Genomic DNA, 24978 nt, shown 5'->3' on the forward strand with positions numbered 1-24978 from the left:
AGCCATAGGTGTAAAAAACGACGGCGTCGGGATGCGACCACTATATATCTTGGTCTATGGCTGCATATAATATTGATCAGATTTTTAACTAAGCACATATATATTCCGGACCAGGCAAGCTCCCACCTTTCCGTGCTTCTCGCACCATTCAAAAGCCGGTAAGCCTACACGGAGAAAAATAATTACTCCCCCCGGGAATCACGATCCCCTATTTGGGAATCAACTGACACCCATGGTGTAATCCGATTCTGAAAAACAGTGTCCATACACCGTTTTTTAGTGTAAATTGATCTCGGTCAGAATCACATACCCAAGGGTCATTTGACTCCCAAAATTTTGACTCCCATTTTAGGTGTCGTGTCAAAAGACCCTGCACGGTGTCAGTGTAAAATAACACATCTAAGCGTTTTTTGACGCTATCATAAGGAGTTTTTATATCCTATAGGTGTCATTTCACACAGTTGAGCGTTTTCGCAATCAGTGACTCCCTTATTAGGTGTAATTTGATCGTCAGTGGTGTCATAATATTCCGTTCAAATGACTTATTGAGTGTAATTTGACCCACGGTAGTGTCATAATATTCCGGTGTCATTTGAGCCCCATTGGGTTCAAATGACACCGGAATATTATGGCACCACTGAGGGTCAAATTACACCTAATAAGCGAGTCACGGATTACGAAAACGCTCAACTGAGTGAAATTACACCAACTAGTATCAAAAAACACTAAATTATTACAGAAATTGTTTTGACGTCACTGGTGGTAGGAACCAACACTGCAGAGTCAAGAGATTTTCGGTGAATCAGACTCCGAATCCAGCTCCGGCTTCCAATATAGACTCCGACTCCGACTACGGCCAGAACTGTCGTTTCCAACCGACCGCGACTACGGCCAGAACTGTCGACTCCAACGGACTCCGACTCTGACTCCGTAACCCTGGTGTAGGTTCAGTGGTTTGAATCAATGCCCCGAAAGACGTCATGTGTGAGCTAGCCATGGCTGGTCCGCTACGAAGATGAAATAGGCAATAGCCCAATCAGCAGGCTGCACTGTCAATTTGTGGACGAAGATTTGCGAAAAAAAATGCGAGACGAAGAAATGCGGAGACGAAGAAATGTGCGGACGAAGAAATGCGAGACGAAAAAATACGGAGACGAAGAAATGCGAGACGAAGAAATGCGAGACGAAGACATGCAAGACGAAGACATGCAAGACGAAGACATGCGAGGCGAAGAAATGCGAGACGAAGAAATGCGAGACGAAGAAATGCGAAACGAAGAAATGCGAGACAAAGAAATGCGCGGACGAAGAAATGCGGGGACGAAGAAATGCTCGGACGAAGAAATGCGAGACGAAGAAATGCAAGACGAAGAAAGGCGGAGACGAAGAAATGCGCGGACGAAGTTTTGCGGACGAAGAATTGCGCGACGAAGAAATGCCATGCAAAGATTTGTCCGGATACGCTGCAGTATCAATTGATTTTCGATGACCCAGACTCCGACTCCAGCTCCGGCTTCCAAAGTCGCCGTCGACTCCGACTCTGACTCCGGCCACAACTGTCAACTCCACCCGACTCTGACTCTGACTCTGTAACCCTGGTGCGAACCACAGCTCAGGTCCAGTGGTTTGAGTCAATGCTCGGCCAATCAGCAAGCTGCATTGTCGTGTGACGTCATTTGTGTCCTAGCCATGGCGGTCCGCCACGAAGATGAAATAGCTCGACCTTGCAGGAAAACCGTTAGGAAAGCCGTTGACTTCAGTTGCCGGAAGTGTGCCCACGTGGGTGCGTGTGGTGTGAGCGGGCAGAGGAACTTATTTGAATTAACGCACTTTTCATGTCGCCAAACGTTGTTTAAAGTGTAGATTTACTTCAAGTAATAGTGCTTTAACGATAAACTTCAGATATTATTTGTACTTCGCTCAACATGCGTATTTAAACAACGAGGCGCCCTGCACTCGGCGAAATTTTGAAGTAGGACAAGATAGCAACGCACCATGGAGACTGAGGTAAGTTTTTATGTCATTAAGCTGCAGAATAACTCTACCTAAGTAAGTAGCAATAATCACCGGTTGATGGAACATTGTTGAAATGTGAGTAATTCCTTACGGTGAATTGAGTCACGGACCCATGAGTCTTACGATAAGTTTTCATTATATTTCGCCATACATTTCGTGCCCAAATGTTTTGGAATTTATTGTTGCATATAAAATAAAGAATGACATGCATGTATTGTTAATTTGCGTCACGTGGTTAACAACTGCAATTATGACTCTGTTGGAGAGTGTATTTTGATCCCATAAGGTGTATGATTCCGAGAATCATTTGACAATATCTGGTATAAAGACTGATTGAAAAGAAGACGTCATCGTCAATAGATAAAATTGTAGCTGCAAGGGTGAAGACAATTGTAAGCTACATTTAAAGTCTCGTTGCAGTCTGGCTAATCGTTCCTATAAGCTTCAGAAGCAGTACATACCCATGGAATCAGACACTTCCTAGAGTATTATGACTCTGATTTGGGGTGTATTTTATACCACATGTCGTCAAATGATTCCCGGAATCATACACCGTGTGGGATCAAAATACACCCTCAAGATCCGATTACTCCCTGAAGTGACACCTAAAAGGGGTGTTTTTTTAAGCGTACCAAAAACGCGCAGTTTCCAGGAGTCAGATTACACCCGGAATCAGACACTTCAGACACTTCCTAGAGTATTATGACTCTGATTTGGGGTGTATTTTATACCACATGTCGTCAAATGATTCCCGGAATCATACACCGTGTGGGATCAAAATACACCCTCAAGATCCGATTACTCCCTGAAGTGACACCTAAAAGGGGTGTTTTTTTAAGCGTACCAAAAACGCGCAGTTTCCAGGAGTCAGATTACACCCGGAATCAGACACTTCAGACACTTCCTAGAGTATTATGACTCTGATTTGGGGTGTATTTTTATTCCATAAGGCGTATGATTCCGGGAATCATTTGACGACGTACGGTGTAAAATACACCCTCAACCAGTGTCATAATACCCTAGAAAGTGTCTGATTCCGGGTGTAATCGGACTCCAGAAAACTGCGCGTTTTTGGTACGCTTCAAAAAACACCCCTTTTAGGTGTCATTATTTTTTTTCAGTGTATCTGTGCCCATTGGCCATTATTCTCTATCACATGCCGAGAGATTTATTGAAAACGCAGATATTTCAGCGTGTTAGCAAACATCATCATTGAATGACTCAGCAAGTTAATTGAGACATGAGTGGGTGTGTTTGCTCCCGGGGTTCGTATTTCGCAAATCCCACTCTAGTCGTCGGCGATATAATCGGTCGATGCTGGTCACAACACAGCAGAATGTTTAAATGAGGCAGAATGGGGGGGGATCTCGGCCAAAATCAGGCCATAAGAAAAAAAAACTGACACAGTAACCATTACGCGAAGATCAATGGAAAGTGGTATAAAGACAGGAAGCATTCACATGCACCGATACTTTCTAAAGGGCTGACAAAACCTATCACATCTTCCGTGTAAATGTCGAAACAGCTGCTCTCTATACAGCAGACCTTTGTCGGAACTGGAAGAGCCGGACATAAATCACTATGTCACCGGGCAGGGCGAGGGCACGGCTGGGCCTCTGAGCGATCATGATACTCAGGGGGATAGACCCTCTCATGGTGAACAGATCTCAGAGCGAAGGGAGCGGCACAGTGGACAGATCGGGAAGGCACCCTTCGAACCATGGCGACACTCCGCACTGGTCCGGTCTCAAAGATATCACCCACATCGGTCATCGCCAGATTCCTCCCGTCACTGCTCTCTGGCCAATCGTGACCTGAACCGGACGATCGGGCATCCCTTCCCTGGGGTCGTGATGCTCCTGGGCTCTGGATCACGGGTCACATGAATGATTTCCATGTTGCAGATATGCGAAAATGCAATGTCGCGATTGTATCGATCTAGGTATTTTTGTATCGTGATGTTGACACAATTTTCTGAGGGTGAATTGCGATCCACTTTGTTTACGCCAACAGAGATCAGAGCTGGAAGGAGACCCCTTTCTCATTGTTCTGTGCGATCATACTCTATTAGCACTGTTTGCCGCTTGGCTGATGTGCCTTGGAAACTGGGGAAGGCTGCAGAACGCACAATTGCACCAGTGATTTGATTTCAACATCACTGCACCAGGGCACAAGCACGGAAACAACGGGAGTGGATGGTGAGATCTTGTTCATGAATTAGACCGTCACACCCCGAAGTGGAGAGTCTCGATGTGACTGCAGCCAGGTGCAACGATCAGCATTCGTGACCGATAACACAACTGTCACTTTTGTCGTCATGACTGTCTGCTCGTGTCTGCGCCATGATTCGTGGGTGTGAAAAGTCTCACAATTAACCGGGATGTCTCACAGGTAAAATGTTTCGAACTGTGGCCACTGGCTAGCCTGTTATCTAAGACAGTTTACTTAAGTAGCTCCACCAAATAACTTTCAGGTAGCTGTCACAGATAAGATTGCATGATTTTGATGCAAACTCGGCTTTGACAAACACGGCATCTCCTTATGTTTGCCGCAAAAATTTACTTTGTAGCCAAAATGATACAATCTGTACAGTAGATTAAATATTTCCTGTTATCTTGAATCCCCAGGCGATGAGAGTGGGATTGTTATTACCTCAGTGGCATCGTTATACCTCAGTGGCATTGTTAGCCTCAGTGGCATTGCTATCCATCTAAGCACCTATTCTTTTTTATCCTCCCGGTTCAGTGACTCAGGATCCCATTTTCCGTGTCGTCTACATGTATTGCTCTCCATCAAGGTTCAGACATAGCCCTGCGGGCTTCTATGTCGTCATAGGGTACTCGGCGCATATCGCCATGAACGGGTTGGGCTCCGCTTACGAGATTACTACCGCCCTGCTGGTCTTAAAGTCTGTCTACGTCCCTTCCGGGCACTCCTTCCTCTGTACAATAAAAACTCGGCCTTTAGACGGAGAAAGAGACCGCCGGCCCGTGTGTCATGTCGATTGATGAGCAGGGGTATGGGATGGGGTAAGAACTCGCCTGCCGTCACCCCGCTGGAGGGACACATTACTCGAGTTCGGCCGACCGGCCCTGCCCGGCCGTATTTTACGGCAAATGGACCCGAACTGTCGGCGACGTAATCGGCGCGGTTGCGATACCTGGTTCTGAATTCGGCGCACTGGACTGGAATCGGCCGGGGTCCGCACACGACGGAATTGGCCAACCGCCGCCCGGGCGCCCCTGTTCGCTATTTACAACTGACAGCGACGAATGTCACGAACGACGCTAGCCGAGTGAAATCCAGAATCAGCGACAGAGAAGCATGATTGGAGCGCTTCATGAGGAACGTGGATGCGGCAAAATACCATCCTAGAGTTATAAAAAATATCGTCTTCACGTCGAGTAACTGTAGGAATATGATGAGAATGCGCGCTTCCGGATGCTTGTCTCATGCCTGATTTGAATCATAATTGGCGAGAGATATAAATCATTCACTTACATAGCTGATGTGTCACAACTTTGTAAATGTCATTAAGAAAAAAAATGAAATATACTTCTTGCTAGACCTGAAGCCCATTGGATGTCAGGTTTGCAGAAGTATTGCAGGTTCTTTTGCGTGATGATTGAAACCCTTTCATGCCTGCCTTTCCGTCACTTCCTGCTCAAAGAACACCAACAAAGAAAACCACCCGTCGTCATGGTTAAACGCAGTGGTGCGACCGACAAAGCTTCATCACCTGCTTCTGGCCTCTGACGTTATGTCACTACAGCCCGTGACAAAAAAAAAGCGTTCATGGATCATAACAAGTCGAGAACCAATGAACCACAACGACCCGCTTCACTTCACTACCTGCGGGGGCATGAGGCGCTGAATCAGCCAAAATGACACACAATTACCGACATAAATACAGAGTGGTAAGAGGGCAGCGCATCCGTCCATTAGATTCAAACTCTGATGACGTCACAGTTCAGTGGTCAGACGACTGGCGGAGTAATTTCTGCGCTCCACAGCTGGTCGCAAGAGGGAGCATTGTCTGGGCTCGCGCTCCGCTGCCTCACACCGCGCTCTGTCGTCTCGCTCTAGAGAAAATCGTCACGGTAAGTGACCCTGCACTGAGCTGGGTCACTGCACTGACGTCATCGGAGGCACCATACGTCATCACGAGCACCGGGAGAGCGGCGGCGGGGCTGGGATGACGCGGCTCGGCCGACCGCTGCCGTACCGGTCAATGTATGCCACCCCCACGGGGAAAGGTGGTCGGTGGCGCTGCTGTGGGTGCCATGATGACGGCCCTGGGAGAGGGAGAGGAGGTAACAATCAGAGCAGGAGGAGGGACGGGAGCCACGAGGGTGTGGTCTGCGTGTCTCTGAGGTAACGCCTGTCCGGTATCATGCTGTGAGATGACGGTCTACGCGAGATTAAACTACCGAACACAGAACCCCCGGGGTGGGGATAATAACGACAGCCAATGTGACCAGGTGATTGCGTGGAAGGAGAACTCTTCAGGTATGGCATGGGATTGCCAATAATGAGTTCAGCATTGCGCAAGCATGCACCGGGTTAGGACAGGGGCCTTGGACAAGGTGAGCTTTTTATCTCGAGTATACGGGAGAGTAGGATGTCAGTTGCCGGTAACCAGGGCTAATCGGCCAAAGCAATTTCGTTGAGTGAGTAGGTTAAAATCAGGAGGCCAAACCGTCAACACTACAGGTCAAATCTGATATTTTGTTCAGATAGGGGCTTTAGCAAGGCCTATGAAATAAAATGTTCTTTTCTTTCGCGGTGTTCTATAGCTTTACAAATCCACGAGCTACGGGTACCTTATTTGTACAAGAATGCCGTAAATCGGGAAAATTTGAATTTAGATGAACTATGGTGATCTGACCTTCGACCTGACCGAAAATAGGTTGAAATAATAACTTGACAATTCTTATGCATGCAAATGGCTTTCAGAAGCTGAAATCGCGCAATTCATCGGATAGGTAGGTACTTTTAGGCGTCGCTATCTTTGGTCTATTGACGTTTTTCTTCGAGGTTTGATGTCATAGAAATTGCAAAACGGATCGACATTCCAAATTAATAACCAAAGGTTTTTGATTTCAATAGTAAATAGTCAATAGTTAAAACATTATTCGTTAGAATCGTGATTTCTACCTATTGAATAACAAATCTGAGTCCCCTGACAATTTGACAAATGCTGCCTGAGATAATCGATGCCGCCGGATATGGCAAGGAGCCTTTAAATACTGAACATTTAGCAGTGCAACACTACAGAGTCATCTGCGTAGGTATAGTACTACAAGCCTCCGGTACTCGACAGCGCCATCTGTGCGTACTGGAGCTCAGGGTGAGCCCCTGCACAGCAGCAGTGGCGCCCTCCCACCTTCTCTGGAACAGGCCTCTAGCGGAGAACCTCACAGACCACCACACCCATCGCTAGCACGTGTAGCAAGGGAATTTAAGAAGGAAGGCATGGATAGAGTAAAGAAAAGTACTACATCTTGAGGTTCATCAATCACCGCGGTCCACTGTCATTTGGCTGTTGTAGCCGAAGAGAATAATTCGCTGCTGTAATGCTGTCGGTAGTAGAGCTGGTGATACAGGGGAACCTGAGAGTCGTTGAAGAGATCCCGAGATAGATCTATAGAGAGATCCAGATAGTGATGAGATCCTGAGATAGATGTAGGTATCCTTATAGGGATCTGGATACAGATAGAGATGAAGATGAGATCCTGAGAAAGATCTTGGGATGACGTCCACCTGGGAGAGATGTAGATATAGATCCACCTTGCGTACAAATACATCTGATGGAAGATGCTTTTTAATTTAGAGGCTTGATGATTCTGTTCATTGTATAGACCATGATGCACGAGATGCTTCTTCACTGCTCGGATTTGGGATAGAGGGATCCGATCAGCTGGGTTTGCGGCACAGTTGGGCAGGTGAAGGACAGGGCATTCGAAGTCCCGATGACCACTGCCAAACATATGGGTGGTAATTACATTGATAAATTGAATGTGATCATTTGTCCAGTCACCCATTCCTATACTGGCCTTCCCATTAAGAAAATTGCCCACTTAATTCGTATTAGCGTTGCTAGTTTTAACTGCCCTCGAGAATCATTTGTTCGACTGCCGTAACCGAATTCTATCAAATTCCTATCGGCCTTATTCTAAGATTCATGCGTCGTCATTCTCACACCCTTGCTCGCATTACGTTTGCATTTCATGTATTCACCCAAATTTAATTGATAGCCCCCGAAATTCCCTCCGATAGTGTTAGGCGTCTTACAAACCAGGGTCTCCCCGGCGAGATAAATGTCTCATTCCGAAATCCATATGCATGCTCCGCTAACCGGCGACTAAGATACTTATCGCAGGGCCGTCCAGAATAATTGCACAAATATCCACCCTGCTAATTTATGGGATCCACTACACGTCCGATAGACTTATGGTACACATATACGCGGTTTACATCCGACTTATCTCTCTATCCGGGAGAGATTACCTATGCCCTCTTCCGGTCCGCGTGTAACACCTCCGTTCACGACCCAGGGACCACCGTTCATATCCTGGAACTCTCCTCAGGAACTCTCCTTAAACCATGGGATTTACTCTTCAAGGCCTTACGTGTCCTGGAGTACATTCTTCCCTCCCCTGAGGCTGTCCAGTACCGATTAAGGTACCTTTACAAAATAAGTATGAGGACTTATTCGGGACACTACGGCTCGCCTTATCCGCACTTTTGGGTGACTCACCCCTGACCCTCGGCTTCTTGCCTTTGGCATAACTTACTCTCCACTGCACACTGTGCCAATCTTCCCCTTCCCCCTGCCGTAGAAACCTCTCACTGCCTTCTCACCCAGTGTTACCTAAGCGGGAAAATTAACAGTGGCCGGTACCACTGGCGGAAAACGTGCATATGCCCTGCGTACGTGACGGCGTGTCCCTCTTATTATTCCGGTCTGGACGTGGGTTTAGAGAAGTGCATCTGTGTCTCATACGGTCATGCTGGTAAACGCTACGCCATAGGAGACGGGCAAACAAGCCGTCTGTGCCTCACAATGCCCTGTGCCAATATTGGTGGAGTAATTATTGGCGCTAACTCTCAAGAACGCGAATAACAGAAACGCATCTAATCGTAATCTCAAGTCCTAATTGCTGCTGCACGCGTGAACCTAATCATCAGTTCTCGTAAACAATCCTAGCAGACCTTGAACCGCTCTTGATTTCATCAGATAATCTAGAACCAATTAGTACGCACCGATCTGTCGTCTGGTTGTGATCCACCGTATCATAGTGAATTGCTGAATGCTCAAACGGAAATGACTCCTTGAAACTCGTTCGATAGCTTCTGATGGGCTACTAGTTACCTAAACAAATTATCTTTATAGAGTGCCAGAATATTGTCATAGGGTCCCTAGCCTTTCATAGGGAATCTATTTTAAATCATCCTATTAGCAGTAAACAATGCGCATCAAACGAAGTGCAGTCCTAAATATCAAATAGCATGTCATATTTAAAATTATGCATTAACTGTTTACGTTCTTACCCCGTTGCAACTTTCCACAACTAACCATGCTCCTATATACAATGACCTTCACCTACCGCCCGCGCCCCAATTACGGCTAACCCACTGCCCTGTTGTGGCCGCTTTTCGCGCCCTCTGGCGGCTCAACGCCCGCGTCGGGAACGACGATTACCACGGCCACCGGCCGGCGCCGCGTCGACAGTCGACAGTTGTCAAGGCCGCGCCGCGATGGGCGCGTCATCACTCGCGGTGCAGTACTGGTGTGTGCGGTCTCTTCGGGCCGGGTAGATTCACCGGGTGTGTCAGTGAGTGTGAATCTGGTAAAATATCGCTGCAATATCTCCCTGTTCGACATGTCATCAGCTCCGTTCTACGTAAGTTTTTTTTTTTAAATTGAACTCCTTGTCCCATTTAATCGTTTCCCAACAAAGATGGTCTTTTCTAGTGTTTATTCTACAAAAGCACAACGATCGGTACCTATATTAGTCGCATATTAGTTCTAACCACAAACAATTCTACATCTACCTCTTACTCGACATTTCGCAACTTCAATGACGCAAAGTACAAGGACCATCTAAAGTCGCAAGGTGTCAAACCGTCGACCTCAAACCACTACTCTCAACTCTGCACCTAAGTAACAGAAGAAATTCCGCCGTAAGCTCGAGCATTCGTATCTGTCGAAAATCATAACTCATAGCCATATTCGTAGATCGATCGCATGAATCAGTCGCCACCTTAAAACATTTCATTCGCTTTCAGCCGTATTTACCTGTTCAATAATTGATTTCGACTTCGCAATTAATTCCTCCAGCAATATCACCAATAATTTCGCAATGCAACTTTTAGTGAATTAAGCACGATTCTACACCATTATTCATTCACAAACGAATTCCAACCTCAAATCGCACTTGACCTCCGCCGATTATAATAAATCGAACGAACCAGTTTGACCAAAGACAAAGACATATTCAATGTTGTCACGCATCCTGTCATCAATTTCAGCGTTCGTGACACTGAGCTGCTTATTCAATTTTTAGGATCTCGCTCGCGGCCTAATCGTGAATTCCAACGGACGATAACGAGTTGCTGGCGACTCTGACATGACCTCGAAATTCAGATCCTAATATGCTACTAGGGTGTCTGGACCAATAAGTTCAAAGTAATTTAAGTTTTCCAATTCCAATTGAGAGTGCATTTTATGGCAACCGAAAATGTTTGGCAGTCGTCACGGCACGGCAGGCTGGGCAGACGGGGGGGGGGGGGCAAGGATCAGGGATTGAGCAGACTTTTCAACAACACTCACATTCTGGAGTTTCTCTGCGCTTCCGCTTCTCAGTGTAGTCACAAGCGTCGACTGCTGTCCTCGGTTCTGGTCGCTCGAACTGAAGAGGCTTCTTGTGGGTGACCCCGGACTGACGGCGGCCTCCAGATGTCGTCTCCGGCTCCGGCTGCAGACTGTGACTCTCGGCTACTCGACTGTGACCCTCGGCTGCTCGACTGTGATTCCCCTTCTGGTTGGGTGGCGCACCCTTTTATAGTTGGGGGGGAGGGGTGACTGCCACGCCCTTGCGACGTCATCTTCCTCTGCCTTCTTCTGGTGGGTGGGGCCGTAAGATGGCGCCCTCTGTCCTGTTTAGTCACCCTGCTCCTCTGTGCCTGCAATTTTTGGCCGTCGAATCGTCTTCGTGTTGAGTGCTTTATCATTTTAGTAATCGCTGGCATAAAACAATCCCTGAAATGTTTGTTATCTTCGAGTTTTAACTTGGATTCTTCAATTTCATTTTTATTCAAACTTTTGTTTCCTTCCGTTTCGTCTGCCGCCAACGCCCCTGTGACGTCACTCTTGCTCCGCCCACCGTACCGGGGCGTGGCCGTAAGTCAGCGCCTTCTTCCTCTGCGGAGATCTCTGGAACTACCTCATGAGGCCATTGTGAGGTCGGTCACCCGGCTGTTTTGCCAGGTTCACTCACCCTGGGTTGCTGTGCCCGACAAAGGAGGCTGTGTGCTCCAGCCGGCATCCATCCTTGACACTGCTCCATGATCTGTCGACATATCTGACTGATCCAGCGTTATTTGAGGAGGCTCGGATCGCTCATCCTGCGGTAGCTGTCTCCATAGGCGAGCGTCGTAATGAGAGTTTAACGGCTGCCCATTGCGAAGACCTCTGGAACTACAGCGTTTTTGCTTGCCGTAGGATCTTTCTGGTTTTGCCATTCCCTCCGTGGGACTCAGCGCGGCGCAGCTGTTGTGGTACCTGACAGAGTACGTGACAAGTGACAGAGTACCTTAACGTGCTCGCTCGCCGCCGCCGCCGGCCGCGGTCCTGACGTAGCTTGTTGACTCAGCTGTGCCTCGACGGTTCGTACTGATGTAGGCGGCATCGTCTTCTCGCAGATGTGTCTACTGCGGCTATTCCCACGGACAGTGCTCGTTGCGGGAGATGGAGAAAAGTGATGTGTGGGGATGGTGGGCCTGGTGACTGGGGGGGGGGGGGGTGAATAATGAGAGGGGAGGGGAGCGCAGCAGTAGCGCTCCGCTCAGCTGTGCGTCACCCGGTAGCAGCGATGGGTGAGTGAATGGAGGGCTAGGCCTGTGACCGGACTGCGAGGGGGGGAGACTGCCGGACCAAGCCGTGCCGAAAAGATTCTACGTTAAATGTTAAAGATGTAGCGTGCTACATCTTCAGTCCAAACAACCCTAGTTGCGTCCTCGCAACTCATACAAAAAAGTCACACCCCTTACTCATCTAAATCTACACAATCATGTTAAGTTCCGCAACGCCTACAAAATGACATCGTATACCTAGTACAGTACACACACGCACCTGTTGTTCCTCGTTCCCACCTCAGTTTGTCGCTCACCAGATCCGGGTCACGGGCACCAACCACTTTGGTTAGCCCGATGTCGTCGGTGGCCGTCCGGTAAGCGGCTTCTCAGGAGGGTGAAGACCTCTATGGCAGCCCAGGTGGGCGGCCTCCACAGCAGTTCGGGTAGCAGCCTCCATGGCAGCCCGGGTGGTAGCCTGCCATGGCAGCCTGGGTGGGGCGGCCTCCACGGCAGCCAGGGTGGGGAGCTTCCACAGCAGCCCGGACGGCGGGCTCCATGGCAGCCCGGGTGGGCAGCTTGCACGGCGGCCCATGCGGGCAGCCTACGTGGCAGCCCAGGTGGATGACCCCCGTGGCCGTCCGGGAAGGTGACCTCCATGGCCGACCCTGCCGCGACCTCCGTGGCCGCCCTGGTGGCAGGCTCCGTGGCAGCTCAGGTGAGCGACCTCCATGGCAGCTCAGGTGGGTGACCCCCGAGGCAGCACGCGAGGGCAATGCATCCCCGTGGCAGCCCGGTTGGGTGACCATCGTGGCAGACCCGTGACAGCCTCCGTTGTAGCTCAGGTAGGCGACTTCCGTGGCAGCCCAGGTAGGTGGCCCTCGTGGCAGACCCGGTGACAGCCTCCGTGGTAGCTCAGGTAAGCGACTTCCGCGGCAGCTCAGGTGAGTGACCCCCGAGGCAGCACGCGATGGCAATGCATCCCCCGTGGCAGCTCAGGTAGGCGACTTCCGCGGCAGCTCAGTTGAGTGACCCCCGGGGCAGCACGCGAGGGCAATGCATCCTCCGTGGCAGCACAGGTGACCTCCGTGGCAGCTCAGGTAGCGACCTTTCGGCGGACCAGGTGACAGCCGTCGCAGCAGCCCAGGTGGGTGATCTCTGCAGCAGCCCATCTGAATGGATCGTTTGGCAGTTGGTCTTGCAGCATCCTGGCACCCTCTCCTCGTTCACCAACATGATCAATGATCATCGCCTTGGCTGTGTTGTGAAGACGACCGTGTTTGATTTTGATTCAGTACAACACGAGCATTCCGCCTGTTCTTCTTCCTCTTCTGCTTTTGATATTGCTGTCCTTTTATCCTCAATACTCTAGAAAGTTCGAGCTCTCCTTTGCAATACAGCAGCTGACCGTGACTTGGACTTGTTGTACAGCAGAACGTAGAAGAATTGATATGCTGATGCAAACAATTGTCAAGTTTCATTTTCGGCCTGTCTTCTGTATTAGTCTGATCCTTTGTTCATGAGACAGCTTCATTTCCTTATCTTATCTTCAACAACTTCTTCTATGTCCTTTTCAGTATTCGTAAGACCGCTTCCTCTCATCAGTTCCTTCACGTCGACCCCTGCAGCACGTTCATTTCCACTGCTGTCAGTATTTCGAACACCTGCTCAATTCTTCAACTTCCCTGTCATCAGCCACCATCATAAGCTTCATCATCTTCACACAGCTTTCTTTAGCTCATCCTCTTTCTTCATATCGACCCCTGCAGCACGCTCATTTCCACTGCTGCCAGTATTTCAAACACCTGCTCTATTCTTCAACTTCTTCCTCTTCTCCATACGGTTGACTTTCAATTCATCAACTTCGGGTTCGGCGGCTTGTGCCAGTCTACCAGCTTCACAATTTGAGAATTATCAAATCCCCACGTTTTGGGCGCCATTTGTAGCAAGGGAATTTAAGAAAAGAAAGAAAAAAAGAAGGAATAAAAAAGCTGCATCTTCTTTGCGGTTCATCAAATACTGCGGTCCTCTGTCATTCAGCTGGTTGTAGCAGAGAGAATAATTCGCTGCTGTAATGCTGTCGGTAGTAGAGCTGGTGATACAGGGGAACCTGAGAGTCGTTGAAGAGATCCCGAGATAGATCTATAGAGAGATCCAGATAGTGATGAGATCCTGAGATAGATGTAGGTATCCTTATAGGGATCTGGATACAGATAGAGATGAAGATGAGATCCTGAGAAAGATCTTGGGATGACGTCCACCTGGGAGAGATGTAGATATAGATCCACCTTGCGTACAAATACATCTGATGGAAGATGCTTTTTAATTTAGAGGCTTGATGATTCTGTTCGTTGTATAGACCATGATGCACGAGATGCTTCTTCACCTGCCCAACTGTGCCGCAAACCCAGCTGATCGGATCCCTCTATCCCAAATCCGAGCAGTGAAGAAGCATCTCGTGCATCATGGTCTATACAACGAACAGAATCATCAAGCCTCTAAATTAAAAAGCATCTTCCATCAGATGTATTTGTACGCAAGGTGGATCTATATCTACATCTCTCCCAGGTGGACGTCATCCCAAGATCTTTCTCAGGATCTCATCTTCATCTCTATCTGTATCCAGATCCCTATAAGGATACCTACATCTATCTCAGGATCTCATCACTATCTGGATCTCTCTATAGATCTATCTCGGGATCTCTTCAACGACTCTCAGGTTCCCCTGTATCACCAGCTCTACTACCGACAGCATTACAGCAGCGAATTATTCTCTCTGCTACAACCAGCTGAATGACAGAGGACCGCAGTATTTGATGAACCGCAAAGAAGATGCAGCTTTTTTATTCCTTCTTTTTTTCTTTCTTTTCTTAATTCCCTTGCTACACACGCGAGGGGGAGGGGCTGCACAAATCCTTTATACATGTCATTGGCGGCATTCATTGACGCCTTTCTGTCGTTTCCATCCTCAGGACAGCCAACAATATTTCCTCCACGCCGCAATCCCCTGCCGGCTGCCCCGGGCTGGACCGGGCAACTTTATCGCACGCGTGAAGCTCCTAAGTCACGCGTGACTTAGGAGCACGCCCGTAGCCGGGTGCAGTGAGTATCACGGGGCTGGGTGGCCTGGCCCGTTGGGTAGGCTCAGCCCCGACATGCTCACTAGGGTGCCCGCCCAGACCAATGTCTCGCCCTAATTCCTATCATCATACCGGCTCCGAAACCGTCTCGTCAGACCAAGCGATTCTAACCAAGCAAAACAAAAACAAAAACAGCCTTTATTGACATCAAAACGATGCGGGACAAGAAATAAATGTTCAACGGGCCTAATCTTACAAAACGAAAATAAGATTTTGCGACACTGCGGAGAACGTTCTTAATAAGTAAATAAATAAATAGATAGATAATTAAAGAAACAGACCCTAAAAACCTTGCGATATTTCCACACCCTTATTTATATCCTTGTAAGACACCTCAAGTTTCCAAATAATCATCAAAGAATGTCTCAGGGACACATGCGTGTTTGGAATGGGCAACGCATGTATAGGATTTAGGAACGCAATGCAAGCGATCCGTCCGATATTTCTCAAGCCATCAACATCCTTTATTTAACAGCTGAACGCTCATTTGCATGCAAACAGCCCATATATCATCCGGCAGTTTCGCAGCTGTATTGCGGGCGTGTTGCTCGGCGCTGATGCCATCGGCCCGGCACGTGCAATGGTGGCCAGCCCCAGCCCCTGGTGCTGGTCTGGGACTCGGACGGTGTTTGGTTGTGGCTCGGGGCCAACACAACAGCAGTCCAGGTGGCCGTTAGGCGGTTATGGCCGCGCCTCCGGCACCCAGCTGCTCGCAATGGTCACCGACTAATGTGAATCACTTTCTATCGCTCAATGGTTGTCGCTATATTTGGGACTGGCAGTCTAGAAATTCAGCACATTTCGAAAACAGCATTCGTTCTCCTTTCCGAACTGCGCATTTAAAGACTCATTGAACAACTAACAGAATAGGCTGGTGATATAGCTATTGATATTGTATTGATGTCACTCGGCGACAAGCGATTGTACCTATACATCATCAATCAGCCGGAGAAGAAAAGTCCAAAAGACGGAAGGGAGCAGCCATGACGAAACTTCACCTGGCCCATGTAAAATACTGGATGGAGAGTAGGTTACTTGATTCAGTGCTCACCTGTCAACCTCTCAATGGAGTTACTTGAGCAAAAAGTGTTATCTTGAGGCCTTCCAAATCACCGTTCATGGCTTGACTACACTGAAGGCAACTCCAAGGCACAAGGGACCAGTTACTATTTCATCGGTTCGACATATTTCAATGATTCATGCAATTCAAAGTCCAAAACGTGCGATCACGAGGCGGAGAATCATCCCAATTCTTTCATCACTTTTCCACAAGCCGATGGCCGATGGGCACGTTCAAGCTGAAGCTATAGGTATGTCACATAGTTCGCCGAGCCTTATCAAGTACTCGAAGGCGTGCGGCTTGTCCATCTTTCCGCAGACCGGGCCGCTCCAGTAGACACCCCACAAGCCCGGTCACCGAGCATGCCCGCCGGCCACCACAACTGCCGGGAAACACTCGACCAGCAGTGGCGCAACACACCAACCACTGCGTGACCTGGCGCCGAGGCGTCTCTAAACAGCCTCTCCGTCGCCCCCGGCGCCGCCACCCCAAACATTCCGCCAGACAGCCCGCAGGCGTTGTTTTGCACCAATTTGCCCCATCATCTGAGTCTGAGAGGCGGCGGGTGTGTGGTATAATGAGGCAGGGTCGTGCCGGTTGTGCCTGAATCAGGGCACTCCGTCGGACCGCCAGCTCTAGCCGGACGCCACGATATGGACTAGGTACTCGCTTCGGGCTATGGCCGGTCGTGAGGGCGGGTGAAAGTGTCGACTCTTTCATAGTTACTAAATCACCCTGCTAGTGCAATGGTAGCGGTCAGCATTTGATCGTCTTAATATGAAGGTTCATTAGCATTCGATGCGTGTTCTACTGAGACAAAGCTACGAGCGGGTGCTGCGCCCGCTAAGAAAATTTGCTCTAATTCGTCTCTTATAATTGACTAGAGGGACAGCATTACGCGCAGCGTAAAGAGGGACAGCATTACGCGCAGCGTAATAAATCAAGTTTCAATAAAATCGGCCCAGAAGCGGCTGAGTTACTGCCAGAATAAATTTGGCGTCTCCTCCTGGCCGGCGGTGCCCTGTTTCGGTATTCATTGCCAAAGGTCAGTGACCTTCCGGCTCTGATTTTGCTCAATGCTCAGTTTTCGCAGCGAACAATCTGAGCCTACGGCGCGTGCTCTCTGATCGGCGCCGGCCGCGGCCAAAATGCGGCAGAGATGCACCCGCCACGTGCAAACCACCGAACCCATCCCCTCCAAAATTTAATACGACAAACAGATGCACGCGTCCGACTTGCGTCGAAAATTTCACCCCCGTAGCCCGCACCGTTCCACAGCAATAACCCGCCAAGCGTGACTGACGCGTTTCATACAGACATTTTGATTTTTATATATGTAAACTAGAGGGACAGCATTACGCGCAGCGTAATAAATCAATTTTCATTAAAATCGGCCCAGTAGCGGCCGAGTTATGGCCAGAATAAATTTGGCGTCTCCTCCTGGCCGGCGGTGCTCTGTTTCGGTATTCATTGCCAAAGGTCAGTGACCTTCCGGCTCTGATTTTGCTCAGTTTTGCAAGCGAAGAAACTGAGCCTAAGGCGCGTGCTCTCTGATCGGCGCCGGCCGCGGCCCAAAATTCCGCAAAGATGCGCCCGTCACGTGCAAACCACCGAGCGCACCTCTTCCAAAATCTAATACAACAAACAGATGCACGCGTCCGACTTGCGTCGAAAATTTCACCCCCATAGCCCGCACCGTCGCCTCGCAACAGCCCGCCAAGCGTGACTGACGCGTTTCATACAGACATTTTGATTTTTATATATGTAAACTAGAGGGACAGCATTACGCGCAGCGTAAAGAGGGACAGCATTACGTGCAACGTAATAAATCAAGTTTCAATAAAATCGGCCCAGTAGCGGCCGAGTTATGGCCAGAATAAATTTGGCGTCTCCTCCTGGCCGGCGGTGCTCTGTTCCGGTATTCATTGCCAAAGGTCAGTGACCTTCCGGCTCTGATTTCACCCAGTTTTGCAGCGAAGAAACTGAGCCTAAAGGCCGTGTTACACTGCCGAATTTTGGCCACGACCCTGTCGCCGAATCACGTCGTGTAGTAAATCGGCGAACAGTTCACCGACAGAGGCGAGCAGTTCGCCGACAGAGACCGATTTGGAGAGAACGGGTGGGGGCCCCCCTAATCGTGCGCGGGTCGAAGCTGATCCATGATTCGGCGAACATCGCGAATGAATGGCGAATCTGTTGCGAATAGTCGGCGATACCTTGGCAACAAGTCGGCGCACGCAGCGACATGTCGGTGGCGACTCGGCGACTGTTAGGCGATCATGTTCGTTTATTATAAGTTCGGCGAACGGCCACGAAATTTTCATTTTTCATGAAATATTCGTGGCGGTCGTGACGAACCGTAAAAGTCGCGCGGTGGACAACGACTGGTCTGCGAAATGCCAAGACCGTGGAAGAAAGATCCCGAATCGGTCCGCGACATAGGATGACTTGCATATTCGTGCACATTCGTGTACGAAAATTCGGCAGTGTAACAAGGGCTTAAGGCGCGTGCCGTCTGCCCGAAGCAGGCCGCGGCCCAAAATGCTGCAAAGATGCGCCCGCCACGTGCACACCGTTGCACGCACCCCCTCGAAAAGTTGATACGACAAACAGATGCACGCGTCCGACTTGCGCCCAAAATTCCACCCCCGTAGCCCGCACCGTTCCGGAGCAATAGCCCGCCAAGCGTGACTGACGCGTCACATACATACATACATACATACATACATACATACATACATACGGACATTTTGATTTTTATATATGTAAATATAACAGCCACGCATTCGCATACCAATATAACGTTTACCTACCTCTGTGGACGAAAGAACAATCAGCCATTGTATATTGTATCGATATGTAACAGCAGGTCAACTACATGATTTAAACGGACACATAATGATTTAATTATGTTTTGATACCGGCATTTACGTCAGCCAAAGAATAACCGTGCCAAGAAAATTGATGAGTGGAACAGACCGTGTGGAGCTGTGAGACAGATCATGTCTTCAAGGAATTGTCAAGACAGTGAATTTTCTCATGAAATAATTGCTTAAGTCTACTACATTACTTGGACAAAAGTGAAAGATATAGCTGACCTTAGATGTTGGAACTTAGCACGGCTGCTGTGACTCAAGATTGGATGCAGAATTGTTAATGTTTTTTTAAAGATTTATTTCAAATAGAAGTAAGCACTAATAAGATACACGTATTATACGAAGTGACGCTTGTGAAAAGTTTGGGCCCGCCTCTCACGCAACGGTCTGCTCAGCGATATTCATTACGAGCAAAATGAGCACCTACACTTTTGATTAATAAATGCTGTCAAACAAACCATTCGCGTCCAGACTGACGTGCGCCGGTAAAATAAATGACCCGAATCCCACCGTACCATTGAACTGCCGTGCCACTGAAGCGCTGCGTCCTTGCCACGGTCTTGAAGTCGACCTCCCATGGGGCGGAACTGACCGGCCTTGTGAAATAGCTCGGCGCGCATCACTGATAATTGTGAGAAACACCCGACAAACACAAATGGCGACCGCCATACCTAACGAAGTCAAGCTGCGCTTCGGGCTGTTACTGAAAATTAACGTGTGATAATTGTATGAAGTCTTTTCCAGCGACGTCCGTCAATGTGAAGAATAAGTGAATTTAGGTCAATGAGTGTGTATTAGTGGCTATTTGCTCAAAAATGCCACGCCAACGTCAAGCTGTGTTACTGCGTTTCTTCGCCAGTAACTGCGTGACTTGTAGGTTCAGAACCGTTTACCGCAATCGTCGGGTTATGTTCTCATGGGCTTTGCTGATTTAGGCTCAGCAATCGGGTGACCTTGACTTTTGCGCGAAGCTTGAAAGCAAGGGTGTCTGGCCCTCTTATCAAGCATCAACTATTCCGGACTCGCTGACGTTTCAATGCAAGCACATTGATCAGTCAGTGTTCGGCGACGGTTTGTTCCACTGTTCCACACGTCCACACACCTACCCCTTTCTTGAAGTTGTTGCTGATCGTCGAAGGTTGAACCCATCGCATCAAACGCATATTTTTCCTAAAATTAAATAGCGACCTAAATTATCAGCGCTGAGCAAAACAAGCGGGGTAAATGGCTCTCTTCCATACAAACTTCAAATCGGGTTCGACGAACTACACAGACTGAGCCGTGAAAAGGGGATTTTTGTAATAAAAGACGGCAACAGAAGAGGTCTGAAATGGAATGCAGACTTTCCCTTGGAATATATGTAGGTAAGTGTTTTGCGAAGATGTTTGCCTCCAATAGTTTAGCTGCTAACTTCTTGATCGAAAATCCCCTGTTGGTTGATGTCTGATTGATATTTGATTCAAACTTATCAAGACAACGGAAAAAAGCGGCGGTAACTCAGCAAGTGGCAGCTTATTCAGAAACGGCTGCACTATTTGCATGAGGGTAAAATGCTCTCTACCGTAAGATGGTTGACTGGGCGACGGGCGTTGTCTCATCCCTGGTCAATAGTGTCATTTTAGTGTTACGGGGGTGGATGCTCTCGGCCGTTCTTAAGCCGGGACGGTCGAATGGATCTCGTGTCTCAGTCGAGTGTCAACGACCCCCGGTGATAGGTCCGGACTGAGGTAGCGATCTGTGACCTGTTCACAACTCAATGCTCATGGTCCGTGACCTGTGAGCTATTATACCATCAGCTCAACATCCTGTATTTGTTGGTGATGGCCCTGTGTTTCAACATCCGTGAGAGCTGTCCCGAAACAGAGATGGGTTTATGGTGTCGCGCTGTGTCCGCCACGCTGCGTCAATGTTCGTCTCGGGACATCTCCGGAGGGACCGTGTCGCCGTCGACTGACCGATACACGAAGCGCGTGGGACCCCGTCCGTGGCCGGAGGGGCGTCGTCAGTGTCCTTCCGGTGTCAGTTCCGCCGGCACGCTCCAATGACCGCGGGCAGGTCACACACGATGGACGATGCGCGCTGACCACCACCTACCCAATTACACACCACCAAGGACCTGTGTGTGACCGTATAAGAATACAGGAGTCCCCACTGGGCGGCAGTTGAACGTAGTGGCTCGAGGACTGGACAGGACCGGACAGGACAAGGAGGATTGCAGCCATGAACGTGAGTGCGGTGTGGAGTGATGGCGTATGTACGTTCCAGGTGGATAGTGCGGACGTTTAGCAGGACGAGGAGGCAATAACGGTGCAACAAGCTTTGCTTCGCACGAGCCTCGGCTCTGTCAATCCGTCTATTCAATCATGCGAATCAAATTTATTTGAGAATAATGATTAAGAACAACGACTTCGAGATAATTTGTTGCATTATTACATAAGCATAACGTTCAAGTCATCCAGTCCTGATCAGTGCCATCGGGAGTCAGTGATCACATCCTGTCCCATTCCTGTGCCTGGCTGCATCCCTCCCCATCTGCCGCGCAGTCCGCGCACGACACTCGTCCGAAAGTGAATCTGTCCGCGCCGGGCGAAGCAGCATCCTCGCCGCCGGGTCGGTCAGCACGGGGCCCGTCTGCCACCAGAACACTTTCGCCCTCGATACAGGCGGTCTTCACCCCAGTGAGCGCCGTGCCGGTCGCGATCGGAGCAGTCCGCAGCTCGCGGCAGTGGTGACCGACCGGCGCCGGGCGCGCAGAGTCCCACTCCCACGGGCGCTCGGACCGAATGGGTGACGAGCCAGTTCACATCAGCAATCGTAAAGATCGCGCCCATTGCGCCGCCGATTTCTTCACGCCAATTCAGTCATTTCATGACACGTTTGGGTATCAGTTTTGCAATGGTGCCACGCTATGGGACGGCGTTCAAGCAACATATGGGATATGGAATGTTGCAGTTTGCCAATGTAGCATGACTTAAAGAAATCGTCAAATGGGATTATCTAGATATTGGCGAAATATTGCATTGTTTGTGTTTTGAACTTTCCAGAGACCTGTTGCTACAACAAGTGCCTGCCCTTTGCCCAACGAGCTATTTAGAAAACAGCTTCCGAAAAGCCGTAAAATGCAATTGTTTTGCACATTTCTGCTCGCTTAGTTCCCCAGTTCAATAAAGAAAAGGTTATAATAGAATGCCTGAATCAGGAGAACGTTTATCTATTATTACGATCTTGTCCAGAAATCAACTTTTTAATCTTTATTGCTTTACGTTTGCCGAAAGAAAGAAAACATACTGATACTGACTGACAATCATGATAAAAAACGGTCGATTGTTGCAAATCTTTCTCCCTTGCGTCGTCCGCGCCCCATGCACCGCTAACCCTTCTGACCATTCTATGATTATTATGTTCTCAGGTGCTGATTCTGGCCGCGGTCTGCGCGACAGTATGTCTCGGATCACCCGTGTATGACCTGGCGCCGCCGGAGGAGCCGTTTACATATGAAGATCACCATCACGAGGTCAGTTATAGGAGCCGACAGAGCGAAGAACCGTACAGCGTCACCCCAGGATCCCGTGTGGTGGAAGGGTGACGGCAGTCTGTGGTTTTGGTGCTCGCATTCAGATGTCGCCACCGCCCACCTGGACTCGGATGGAATCACCAAATCATGCGGTCGGTGACCAACCGAATCTGGGAGGGACTGTACCACATGCGGTAGCAAAATTGGTAATGATAGCCCGACATGCACTTATGCTGACAGTTATCATGCTTTATGGCTTCACACACGACATTTCTTAATTTTACTTTTTAGAACTTCAGTTTGCGGAGTTGATGCAACGGCAAACAATGAGTGATTATTATGTCACTAACAATCAAAGTTCTCCCGTCTTCTTTTGATTACAGAAGGCTCGCCCATACGAGTTTGAGTACGCCGTGAAGGACGAGGACCAGGCTCTGGAGTTCTCCCGCTCCGAGGCTCAGGACGCCTCGGGTACCGTGACGGGCGAGTACCGCGTGCTGCTGCCCGACGGAAGGACCCAGATCGTCACCTACACGGCCGACCACGTCTCCGGCTTCCAGGCCACCGTCACCTACGAGGGCGAGGCCCGCGTGGAGGCCGCTCACAGCAACTACGGGTACCACGCGGTGGAGGAAGACATCTCGGCCTATGAGGAAGAGGTGGCGACTGCGGCGCCGGCCACTGAGGCACCAACAGCGGCTCCGACTACTGAGGCACCAACTGCACCACCAACTACTGAGGCACCAACTACAGCAGCGCCTACAACTGCAGCACCAACCACTGCGGCTCCGACTACACCAGCACCAACTACTCCAGCGCCAACGACAGCAGCACCAACGACAGCCGCTCCTGAGCCAAGCACCCCCGCCCCGAAGCGGACCTACCCCGCTTCCAGGCCATCGCGACCGGTCCACCGGCCTCTGTACCCAGCCCGGCGGCCGCAGTACCACGCCCGGCGACCTCACCGTCCTGCACCTCACTCACGCTACCTGCCTCCTCAGGCGGCCTACCAGCGCTCCCAGGCCCCTGCTCGTCGTCATAGGGCACGGTACGGATCGTCCGCCCCGCGTCCTGTCGAGGGCTACCTGCCTCCTGCTGCCCACCGGCCGGTGTACTTCAGCGACCGGCCGTCAGAGGCGCCACCGTCGGTGGCCGCGGTAGTGGCGGAGGAGCAGGAGGATGACGGTGAGGGGGAGCTGATTCTCCCCAGCAGCACCCCTGGGCCTGCAGCCGGTGCTCCACTGCCTCAGGTGGCTGTCGATCCGGTCCCAGATGTTGTGGAGGTAGAGGAAGCGCAGGGAGAGGAATAAGTGTCGGAGGGTCAGACAGACTCGAAGGATGTTTGAACTGGAAGAACGGACTACTTATGTGTATTGTGTACGAATGGGACTATACCTACGCGCCAGTGGATATGACGGCTCATAAGCCCAGCTGCTATCTTCCATGTGTAAAATGTGTTGTAAATGATGTATTTGTATCAATAATTTATGTAATGTTGTGGGAGAATGCTGATGATTGACGACTGTTACTTATTGACTGTAACTTATTGTATAACTTATGAGCGGAACTTCGATTTGTGTATGATTTGAATCTTGTAGCAAGACCTCGGAGCTCCTTTTCAAGTGCCTTGATAACTTTTTTCATAAAACAAGGGGAGGGGGACACATGAGAAATACACTTCAATTACGAAACTATCGACTCTGAGGGGAGGGGATGTGTGGGATGTTTTCAAATCACAAGTGTTTTTTCTTAAACTTTTAAATAGCATTTTCTCTTAGCTCGTTTTTCCACACTGGTCAGCTGAGGTCAGGTCAGTCATGTCACCTCTAGGCCCAATGAAGAAACACAGAAACTGCTTATTCAGTGCTAAAATAGAACAATCTAATCATACCTCAAACACTTTTAATAGCGCATAGCCATACATAGCCATAGCCAAACATGTATGTATGTTACATTTACGCTGCAATATTTGCTCATTGCTTTTCATAATTTTCGTTGCATTATTCGTGACAAGATTGAGGTTATTTTGAGATACTGGGAGCTACGATGAATAATTGCTCATACACGTTTACACGGACATACAATTGGTGCATAATTCAGGCTGCATAAACGTAGAGACCGGACTAATGGAAATGTCATTAAAATGTGTCATTCCCTGCCGAGTGCCCAATAAAAAAGGATTATCATATCAATCAGGAGCTTTCCACACAACCAAATAAGAAGGAGGGCGCCAGTTAGTTTCATCATCTTCAGAAGCTCTATTTTTAACTCTCGTATGCGTACAAACCTGTCATT

At 49.3% G+C, this 24978-nt stretch overlaps 1 protein-coding gene across 1 annotated transcript; it reads left to right on the forward strand.

The window, feature by feature from the left end:
* Nucleotides 1–1758: 1758 nt before the first annotated feature.
* On the forward strand, nucleotides 1759–24374 carry LOC122388612 (vegetative cell wall protein gp1-like). Its single transcript, XM_043379811.1, has 3 exons — nucleotides 1759–2007; nucleotides 22579–22683; nucleotides 23067–24374. The coding sequence occupies exons 1-3, from the start codon at nucleotides 1996–1998 to the stop codon at nucleotides 23991–23993; spliced, it is 1044 nt and encodes a 347-aa protein (XP_043235746.1). The 5' UTR covers nucleotides 1759–1995; the 3' UTR covers nucleotides 23994–24374.
* Nucleotides 24375–24978: the final 604 nt, after the last annotated feature.

Source organism: Amphibalanus amphitrite, unplaced genomic scaffold (genome assembly GCF_019059575.1).
Source record: "Amphibalanus amphitrite isolate SeventyFive unplaced genomic scaffold, NRLGWU_Aamphi_draft 000328F_arrow, whole genome shotgun sequence".
Classification (NCBI taxonomy): Eukaryota; Metazoa; Arthropoda; class Thecostraca; order Balanomorpha; family Balanidae; genus Amphibalanus; species Amphibalanus amphitrite.

Bases quoted from the DNA above. Each gene is read 5' to 3' on its own strand.
- LOC122388612 (XM_043379811.1), top strand. The intron at 22,684-23,066 runs GTCAGTTATAGG...TTTTGATTACAG, and splicing joins ATGAAGATCACCATCACGAG to AAGGCTCGCCCATACGAGTT.